The sequence below is a fragment of the Solea solea genome, chromosome 8 (assembly GCF_958295425.1).
Source record: "Solea solea chromosome 8, fSolSol10.1, whole genome shotgun sequence".
NCBI classification, from domain to species: Eukaryota; Metazoa; Chordata; class Actinopteri; order Pleuronectiformes; family Soleidae; genus Solea; species Solea solea.
The window spans coordinates 3,445,872-3,457,000 of record NC_081141.1 but is presented as its reverse complement, the minus strand read 5'-3'; the positions used below and the strand labels follow the sequence as shown (position 1 = coordinate 3,457,000).

General features: G+C 42.2%; 1 protein-coding gene across 2 annotated transcripts; it reads left to right on the top strand.

The window, feature by feature from the left end:
- Positions 1 to 464: 464 nt before the first annotated feature.
- Positions 465 to 10,126, top strand: rflna (refilin A). 2 transcript variants are annotated; one of them, XM_058637322.1, is made up of 4 exons: positions 465 to 564; positions 2,931 to 3,261; positions 7,339 to 7,448; positions 8,259 to 10,126. In XM_058637322.1, exons 2-4 carry the CDS (start codon positions 3,043 to 3,045, stop codon positions 8,590 to 8,592), a joined length of 663 nt encoding a protein of 220 aa, XP_058493305.1. In that variant the 5' UTR covers positions 465 to 564; positions 2,931 to 3,042; the 3' UTR covers positions 8,593 to 10,126. The 2 variants fall into 2 exon arrangements, with proteins under 2 accessions (XP_058493305.1, XP_058493304.1); XM_058637321.1 differs by lacking the exon at positions 465 to 564 and adding an exon at positions 2,525 to 2,848.
- Positions 10,127 to 11,129: the final 1,003 nt, after the last annotated feature.

Genomic DNA, 11,129 nt, shown 5'->3' with positions numbered 1-11,129 from the left:
AATCACCATGGAGAGCTGCTGGACCATCAAAGATACAATCAACCACTCAGGACACACAGTCCGCTCTTGTGCTGCTCCGCGCCCGCTCTTATTTACGCTCTGATTTCCCTTCTGGCAGCAGCTGCTGTCGGTGAGAGGAACTGTACGAGTGCAGACGCTGTGCAGAGGGAGAGCCGTCAACAGCGGCTTAATTCTTCCTCCTCGGCCTCCTCTGATGAATGCTGTCTGCTCGATTGTTCACTCACTTCTGCTTTGTCTGCTCTGTGTGTGTATACACTCTCAATTAGACACTGGTGGATGCTCAGGGTTCCCACCCGTCTCCACCCAGTCCTGAAATACACTCACACACACACGTCTCATGAAAAACACTACACTCCTCTATGACTTCTCTCTCTCTCTCTGTGGCTCAATACTTTCTCAACCAAAACAAACTGTTCCACTGAGGGCAGTGAGTGACTGATGATTGCTTCAGCTCAACAGAGACGTTCTCACACTTCACACTGAGCACGACAACAGTTGACGGATCATTCTCGGACCACGTCTGGATACCTCGTCACGTTTCAGGTCAGTAGACCTAGTAACAGTATTTAAATGATGTTCTGAAAATGGACTACAATGGGATGTGACTGAAGGAGTGTTTGTTTGTATACAGCAGTGGTGCAGGGGCGGGAGGGGTCACGGAGAGTCTTCTGATGAATGGCTGCGTTTTTTTTCTTCGTTGCATGTCCTCCATTGTCGTCTCTTGTGTCTTTGTCCGTCGCCCACGCCACGTGTACGACGTCACAAGCTGCTGACACCCCCCCCGCCTCCCGAGTAAAGGTCCTGTTCTCAGTGGAAACACAAGCCCCGACTGTATCATGGAAACACGGCTATAGTCATGTGTAGGTTTAATCGGCAGTGTGAACTCATTTGACATTAATTTAAGCCTAAAAGACACTTCTTTATATGAAAAGTTACACACTACAGCTACAACTAATATGAATCCATATGCAGATGATACAGCTGTTTGTGTCTGTGAAGATGTTCCACATCAGGGGTGCGATCTATCTCAAACATAGTGTGAGTAGCCCATCCATCCATCCATCCATCCATCCATCCATCCATCCATCCATCCATCCTCACGCGCGATCACCCCCCCTCCCACTCCGCCTGGATGCAGTTTAGTGTCATACCCAGGACCCTACAATACACAAACAACATTTCACCTCACTCAAAACTAACCTGCTCGGCATTCTGGGAATCTACTATTTTGCAAACACGCAAACTGAACCAAACTTTGGTGTTAGTTTGGGGGGGAAAAAAAAAAAGTACTTTTCTGTCTTAGAGAGCTGAGTTATGATTGTATTCTGCAAAACTGCACATTCAACATTCTATTTTTAACTAACTGTTTATAGTCTAAGTGTTAATATCTTCTTATATTGTCATTTTCTTTTTTGATAATGCATGTTTATTATTTATTATCTTTATCTTTACTGTCTTGCTGCTGTAACAATGTAAATTTCCCCACTGAGGGACAAATAAATAGAAGTTTTCATAGTTTTCTTCACTCTGCTTAAAGGAATACTTCACCGATTAGCATTTAGCTTTGTATTACTAGCATAGGGGTAGTGTTTTTTGAAAAATGGTACTTTCTAACCTCAGTTTCCCCTGAGTTGAGAAATATCTTCATTCTTTTCTTTCTTCAGTGACACTTGGTCCTGTTAGCGTAGCTGTTAGCAAAGATGGCGGACACTGTTTACACTCTGGGAACGAGCTCCCCGTCCCCCTATGAGCGGAATTAGCATTTTGTGAATTAGGCTTGGGTACTTCCCGACCTCAGTTTCCCCTGAGTCAAGTAATATATATATAATATATATATTATATATTAAGAATATATATTATTCTTACGTAAACTGCAACGCTAATTCCGCGCTTTTTAGACTCACTCGTTGGGGGGGGCGGGACCTCATTCCCAGAATGTAAACAGTGTCCGCCATCTTTGCTGTTATGCTAACACCCCCGGACACGTAAAGAAAAGAATGAAGATATTTCTGAGGTTTGGAAGCACAATTCTTCAAAAATACTAGCCCTATTTTACTAATACAAAGCTAAATGCTAAACTAACACTAAAAATACTATTGCGAAGCAAACTCAGCGCTAAAAAAACCCCATATTATTAGTAATATAAAGCTAAATGCAAATGGGTGAAGTATTCCTTTAACTCTTAAATATTTACTGCACTTATAACCTTTGATTGATTTTAATTCGGACCTAGTAAAATATAAGTAGCTATAAGTAGCTTTGAGAGCTTTACTGCATCACAACTGCAACTCATTACTCTACTAATAATGTAATAATGTACAAATTACGTTAAAAAAAGAGGAACTCACTTGATATTAAGGTGTTGGATGTGATTTAAATGAGGATCTGAGAGCAGAGAGGGACGAGGATTAAGGACATGAGTGTGTGCGCAGAGCCGTGGATCATAAACACCCACAGCAGAAGAGAGGAGGACGTGTTCTCCCCTGTCGGCTGAACATGGAAGTGATCCAGATCATGGGGGCTGGACTGGGTCCAGGTGCAAAGAAGAAAAAAAAGAAACCCTGGAAGGACCATTAAGAGTCAGCTCTCACTCACACACACACACACACACACAGAGCAGCAGAGCGCAGACGCTCTTCATCCAGATCCAGATCAGTGCCAGAACCAGACGCATGGTCGCCTCTCTTTTTGTTTTTTTTGTTTGTTTTTGCGTGATTTCTGGACTCGTTTGTGTCACGTGACGAACTTTTGTGTATTTTCCACACCTCTGAGGAATAACTGTGGGAATTAAAGGTGCATGCGGGGTTTTTTCCTCCTCGACGCACAGGTACAGTAACGTTAGAGGAGAGAAAATAACCGTCTGTGTGTGTGTGGGGGGACACTAACAGCCGGTTTATGGTCTGTTGCAGAAGTCCGGCTGGAACACTTTGAACACCGGGATTGTTTGGATTAAAACCCAGAAGTAAAGACTCGGTCAGGGAGACTCCGTCTGGGCTGCTTTTTGGTTGACTTGTCCCAGAAATGGTGGGGCACCTTCACCTACAAGCGATGGATGATAGTCTCAAAGGAAAGAACCGGGAAGGGCTGCTCGACAGCCCGGACTCCGGATTGCCCCCGAGTCCCAGTCCGCCCTTCTGCTCCCTGTCCCCGGGTCTGATCGAGTCGCGCTCCAGCAGCTGCGCGACGCCCGTGGAAAGTCACCATGGATTTTATAAGAAGGAAAGCAAGGAAGGCAAACTGGTAAGAAGCGGAACACTGCGCTCACTTCACGCCTGTGGTTGTTTTGACTTTGTAAAAATCCTGCAAGTGAAGAGAGAAAATTTAAATAATGACAATGTGTTTGTCCAAAAACACATTTCAATGTAGTCTCTGCACATCTGGAAGCTCTCGCTCTCTCTGTCTCTGTCTCTGTGAATTCCTCAGCAGAGCAGACTGTTGCTGCTGCTGCTGTTGCATGAAGACTCATCTATAGTCCAGTAAAACGCTTGTGTTTCCACGCTGGTGCATCAGCTGGGCTCTGACATGGTGTCACCAGGGTCAGGGACTTGATCAGGCCCAGCTGTGTTGTCCAAACTGGGGTCCAGGGACTCCCAGGGGGGCCCCGGCAGGAAAGTAGAGGGGTTCAACCTGACAGAGAGCTTTAAAAGTAGCCGAGTAAAGGTGTGTGGATTCTGAAGAGACGGCAGTGTTCAGGCTGTTTCATTACAGACACATCTGCAGTGTATATATATATATATATGTGTGTATATATGTATATGTATATGTATATGTATATGTATATATGTGCTTATATGTACATATATGTGTATATATGTGTATATATATACATATATATGTATATGTGTGTATTTATATATGTCTATATATGTATGTATATATGTGTATATATGTATACATATATGTGTATACATATATATGTGTATATATATACGTATATATACTGTATATGTATATGTATATATATATGTGTGTATACATATGTGTATATATATATACATATATACATATACATACATATATACACATATATGTATACACACATATATATATATATATACATATATATACACATATGTATACACACTTATATATATACACATATGTTTATATATATATATATATATGTATATATATATATATATATATATATATATACGGAAACTTCTAACGTCGTTTGGTTGCCCATTTTGGTTCCCAGGGCGTTACTTTGTCACAACGTCCGTACAACCTCGAGGTTCTCAGGCGTGTTCACGAGACCTTCAATATTCACGTTGACGTGAGAATTAGAGAAAGTGAGGACTAACTCACACAGACGTGTAAAATTAGTTGTGTTTCCTGTCCTTGTTTGAAGGTGCGGTGTGTAAGAATTAGTGTCATCTACTGGTGAGACGGCAGATTGCGTGTGGGAACTTTGTTGACGTCGTAAGATTTGGTTTGTGTGTTTGTGCCGTTCCAAAATGATCTAAAATACGTATAAAAGTCATAACCTTTTTTTTAAATACAACATACTCATGGAATATAATACAAAATCCAGAAGCTATAAAGTCTCAGTTGCCGAGTATCAGAAAGGAGACCTTTAAATTTATTCATGCGTCCCAAAATGAACGATTGCTGAGAGCTAAAAATACACCAGCAGCATCTGGAAGTCTGTGTTTTTCATGATTTATTCATGTTACGCTCACTGTCTGTCTGTCTGTCTGTCTGTCTGTCTGACTGTCTGTCTGTGGAGTAAAAAAACAGATCCTTTCCATTTTCACTGTTATCCATTCGCTCTAATCTCAGTGGTTCAACTTCCAGACATTCTGACAAAAAAAAAGAACAAATCAATTCAACGGAAACTTATATTGAAGGTCATTTTGACTCTTTTTTTGGGGGGACGTTTGAAAACACCCTCGCTGTGACCTGATTCCCGGTCACTCCCACTTTCACAAGACGTGAGAACGTGTCTGTGCAGGTCAGGGTGGCTTTAAAGCGTCTGAAGTTGCACGACATCAGTTTGCTGCAGCTTGAAAGGAGAGAGAGGGAGGGAGAGAGAAAGAGAGAAAGAGAGAGATCTTTAATCCTGTGGAGGTTGAGATTAGTAGCTGTCCTCTACTCTGTGGTTTTTTCCCTTTAAAGTTCAGCTCCAGCTCCTCCTGCTCCTTGTATTTCTAATCCTGTCTCTGTGTGAAGAGGAAAATAAAATGTACATCATCAAGGAAAAAAAGTATGAGAGTCAGAGGGGGAGACACTCAGTGTGTGTGTGTGTGTGTGTGCTCACTTTGTTCTCTGTCTATTTTTGTGTTGTTTTTGTGTAAGAACAATCCTCACGTCCTATTTTGAGGCGCAGGAGGCTCGTTAGAGCGGCTGCGAGCGCGTGATGAGCCGTCACTCGTAAGCGAAGGGGGGGTTTTAATTGATCATATTTGAGTATATTTGCGTCTCACAGCGTTCAGAGCTGGTTAAGGTTATGTCCACACGTCCACTTCAAGGAGGTGTCTCAACTGTCAGTGGATTAAGCAGAGGAGGACAGACAGGAGACGGATCTCATTACTTTTTCTAAATCTGCCTCGCTGTGTGACACTGATGCTCGCACGCTAAACTAGACTAGTCTAGAGTCTTTTATGTACATTTGTTCTCAGGAACTTATAATAAATGCTGATATTTTAGTTCATTGACAGTAGCAGAGACGTTGTTATTATTATTTTGGATATTTTCTTTATTGAAAATCACATTTTTCCACAATAAAATCAGTATCTTTAGAGTGTTTTTGTTGTTGTTGTTCGTTTTACAGCTCTGTAAAACAAAAAAAAAGGTGGGCGAAGGAGGAAATGTCCATTATTTGGATTCAAAATTGAACAAAAATGCAGAGCACAGACAGAGAATGAATGCATTTTTTGTATCACTGGTAACTATTAAGCTATTATGTGTCATTAAATGGAGGGAGGAAGAAAGAAAAACTAGGAAAACATCCTTTATTGTAAACCCCAGGATGTGAAAGGGCTTAAAGGGAGTGGATGGCACAAGAGGTCAAGGGTCAAGCTCAACAGACCTCGTTAAAACGAACAGAGAAACATCTTATTTCACCCTAATCTGAAGTTCATGTTCATAATCCATTAATCTGTCAAGTATTGTAATCATTTGGTCCATAAAATGTCAGAAAACTGGAAATGAGGATGTTCTGAGAGTCTCAAACCAAAATGATTTCTTTGTTTTTTTCCCCGGAGCAAAGAAACAAAGAAAATATCCACATTTAAGAAGCTTTTAAATCCTTCCGTTTAGATTTATGGATTATAAATGAGGCGAGTAAACGAGTAACAGTACGTCAAACTGGGACATAATGCTATGGTTCTTTTCTAATTACTCAGGCCAGGATTTCAGATTTTTAATACTATAACTTTTAATTTGGAAATATATTTGTCTTTATCAAATCTCTGCTGGTGTACGACCGACAAACTCTTTTGGCTTAAAGTGCTTTATAAATAAAGTTCAGACAGGACTTTATTTGATCACAATAAAAAGGTTTTCCATGAGTCAATGTCAGGGATTATCACGATAAAATGTACTTTTAAATACACAAACAAACACTTGCTAAAGCATAGCATAAGATACTCTCACCCTGTCTTTAAAGGGTTACCTTATTTATTTATCTATATTTATTTATTACCTTACCTTATCGTGATAATTAGACATTTTAGGAGTCTATTTATTGTGTTTGGTCATTGCAAGTTTGATTATTTTGTGACAAACTGAGATAAAAATCCTTTAAAATCACAACCTGACGCGCGTCTGTGTTTAGATTCTTTCTTTAGTAAAAAAAAAAAAGCCTGCGTGAGACTCAGCGAGCTGCACTATCATCACTCCCATCCTTATTTATCCTGAATGACAGCTGCTCGCGCCGCCAGACTTCTCTGCGAGTGAATTTCCCTCGTTTCATTAACTACCGTAGACCCCAACACATGCAGGCCTATTTTCAGTGTGTGTGTGTGTGTGTGTGTATCACACGTCTGCAGCCAGCGTCTGGACTGCAGTGAATGCTTTCACCACCAACACTTCATCTGTGTCATTATCAGAAGTGAAATGGAAGTGTTGCTCCGGCTGCTGCGTCTAATTGTTTTTGTAGTAGCAGTCGTGCAGGAGCAGCGAGGAAGAGGAGGAGGAGGAGGAGGAGTGTGGTTTTAATTTGGGTCGCTGGCTCGGCTGTGAAACAGCTCACACTCCACCATGCTGGGATTTTTTTTTACTGGAATTCCTTGAATGGACACGTTGGCAGGCTGATGACAAACAGCTCAGCAGTTGGTGGATGTTTCACTGTGTGTGTGTGTGTTTTCTACACAGCTGCCCTACCTGCTGCTCAACTCCACGGGGACGGACCCCAAGACCCGCATGCTCCCCGTGTTCTTCGGAGAAAGCATCGAGGTCAACCCCAAACCAGAGCAGGAGATCAAGTAAGGGGACTCGGTAGCTGCGGTCGCTCAGTTTGACTTTTCAACGCTGCCATCTAGTGATCACTTTGAGATGATTGAGCCTCCCTCATACACACAGAATTGAACTGAGCTTGTGTAGCAACAAGAAGCACAAATCTCACTCGGAAATTCTGGTTGTTAGGGCCCTTGTTGCGACCGGGGCTCAAACCCTGGTCTTCTTGCTGTAAAGGCAAGAGTGCTAACCACCACGCCAACCGTGCGGCCTGAGTTTTACTCCATTACTGTGTAAAACACAACTATCAAGATACTACCGATGTCAAAATAGTTGTGTTTTGAAGCCAAAACACACGTCAAACACGCTTCACAGTCGTGTTCTCAGTCCACGACTGTGTCAGTGTTTCCTGTTTTAGTGGAAGGAGTATTTTCAGTGTGAATACTTCACCAATTAGCATTTAGCTTAGCATTACTAGAAGAGGGCTAGTGTTTTTTGAAGAATTTTGCTTCCCAACCTCAGTTTCCCCTGAGTTGAGAAACATCTTCATTCTTTCCTTTGCTACGTGCTAACCAGTGACACTTGGTCCTGTTAGCGTAGCTGTTAGCAAAGATGGCGGAATGAGGTCCCGCCCCCCTACGAGTGAGTCTAAAAAGTGTGGAATTAGCGTTGCACTTTCAGGGCTTGGACCGAGTGTCACTGGTGGGCACGTGACAAAGAAAAGAATAAAGATATTTAATATACTACCCCTATTCTACTAAAACAAAGCTAAATGCTAATCAGTGACGTATTCCTTTAAGAAAGTGTGAAAGAAAACGTGTTTTTTTTTTCTCTCCCAGGTGCAACTCTGAGGTCAAGTATGACTCCGACAAGCATTACCGGGACCGGGTCTACTGCGCTCCGGTTCCCACGGCGACCTCCTTCAGCGAGACAGTGGTGGCGGTGCGGGACTGCACCTGGAGGAGCTACAAGTCCCAGGTGTACCTGGAGCCGCGGCAGAGGCCCGTCAGCTACCAGAGCACCACCATCATCTACCCCAAACACGCCAAGAACACTTACCGCACCACGCTCAACTACAACGCCGCCGGCTCCCGCCGCTGGTTCGTCTCCACTGTGCAGCTGGAGTCGAGCGAGGACTCGAGTCCCTGTATCATCTACACGGAGGATCTGTAGACACGCAGGAGGATCATCGCGTGTGCTCTTTGGAGGACGTGTTGAAAGCCTGTAAAAAAACCAAAAAAAAAACACAAACCCTGCCTGTTTATCTTTACTAGCCGTGGAGGAAACTTTGGGAACCCGTAGAGTGTATTTAGACTTTTCTACTGATGCGGTCTTTAGAGCGGGACTCGGTCCTGTGGCGCCGCACTTGAATGGTTCATGTCTTATTTAATACAAGAGCTGACAAATTGGTGGCCGTCGCTGTTCTTCCAGTTGGACTGTCGCACCTCGGTGACGGTGACGGTCAAGAGCGCAGATGACGGCGCCCCCTGTCGCACCAATGCAAAGCTTGCTCATGTGGCTTTATTGCACTTGTTTTCTTTGGACCAAAGACGACGTTCATCCCCCCCGACATGAATTAACACTCTCAAAAACAGTGGTTTGTATCGAGTTCATACTGAAGTCTATTTTAAGAGTATCTCAGTTATGAAATCTGGTTAAAAATAATGTGAAATGCTCCACCACGTTGGGTCAAAGGTGTTTTGGTTTAGGATGAACTTCATTTGAACATGTTAATGTTGTTGTTCTTAAGATTCATGAAGAGAGTGACGCTTAAAAACTCACCGTAGGACCACATCGCCCGTTAGAAACAAAATAATCAACGACATGGTTTTGGTTCACTTCATCGCGCTGCACCACTCAAACTTAACGACTAATCTTTGTAAATGTCTTGTTTATGAGTGCATGTGTAGAGAAATAGTCAGTGCAGTGTCACATGATCACATCACATTTCATTTAAAGCGTGTTGTTATTTATACTCTTGTGTAACTTACAGTTTAAGTGCTGCTGGTGCAGCCGATGGTGTCAAGGTCAAAGGTCGTTTTTGGACGGATCCAAAAAAGCATAAAAACAAACTATGAAACTACAATTTCCCTGTTTTTCGCCAACATTTGCAAATATTGAGTCTTCAGATTTTTTTACCTCAAAATTTCACTTTTATTTTGTTGGAGAACATTTTTTTTTTGTATATTCCCTACTTCTCAGTTGAGGTTGTGAATTTGTTTGATTTTTTTTTAGTATTTTTTTGGGAGACGCTCGGCGGGTTTTTGTGTGGAGGAGGACGAACGAGAAGTAGGTGGAGCTACTGGGCTTTAACGAGGGGAACAGGAAGTACAGTCACGGGGGAAAAGTCACATCGGCTCTTTCAGAATAAAACCGAGTTAATAAAAACTTGACTTTTAAAGTTCCGTGGTAAGACAGGTGCAGAGTTGAGTTATGTGTCAGTGATGGTGTGTGAGGATGAGGAGGTGAGTTTTGGTGGGGGGGGGGGGGTTTTGTGTGTGAGATATTTTTTGTGTGTGTTTCCTAACACTTGATTTTGTTACTGTAAAATATTTCTTCCTGTTGTATATTATGTGGCATCGAGGCACTTCATAATTCTCTTTATATTTTTGTACGTCAATAATTGCTCCTGTTCTGATCGAGGAAAAATAATTTAAAAAAAAGATTGTATATCATAAATGAATAAAACATGAAATTCCCAACCCCACCCCCCCAGCTCCACTTCCTGTGTTTTCCTCTCCTCGCCACAGACTCCGTGGTGTCTTCATTAATGTGGTGCAGCGTTCCTGAAGAAAACAGACAAAAATAGAACAGTTTTACAGCCACATAGAGAAGTTAGAACATATAATTTGCAATATATGGAGAATTGTTCAAATCATTTTTACAGTCTTTGTCCAGACCACAGCTATTTTTAAACTCCAGTGTCTGGATTTTCACATAATTCAGTGTCTGTGAAAAAATCTGGATTCCATTCAAAATACACATGTTTTTAAATATTAAAATTATTTTTTATTAATATTAATTGGGGTTGTATTATATATCGTAGGAAGGTTTGATTAGTTGCTTTTATGAAGAGGTTTAACTCATGTTTTCAGTTGGAAATAAGGACACAAAACAACACATATTGGCCATTTTTACACTTTATTCCTTATTAGCAAAGGGGAGAAATAATTGCATTTCCAAACCTTTTTTGAGGAGATTATAACGTTCATAATCTGTGAAAATCCACCTTTTTCTTTACTTTTTACTCACCTGGGGTGAAGAATTAGGAGGGGGATCGTGTCGACATCAGGACCCAGGGCCACGGAGCGTCCAACAGCAACAGTCTTTGGAAGACCAGGACCTCTAGCCCCCTGCAGGATGAGAAATGATAGAACCATGTGCAGAGACCCAACCAACCACCCCCCAGATGCCTCAGACCCCGCACACCCAAGAGCCCCTCAGAGCCGGCCACGACTACCCCACCCAAGTTTAACCACGTGTTAAAAAAAAAAAGGGATATGCAGAGGCCTACAGAGGGGAACAGGAGATTCGGAAAAGAGAGAAATATGCAGAAAGCTGCAGTTTTCTGGATGAAAGTGCCTCGTGGATGCCAGAGGTCAGAGGTGAACGATGAGACCGATTTAAAGTGGACGCCGCTACAGTCGGCGCCCTGAAATTTAAGTATTCCGCAACAACTCGACATGTGACACGCAACACTGTTACAAGTG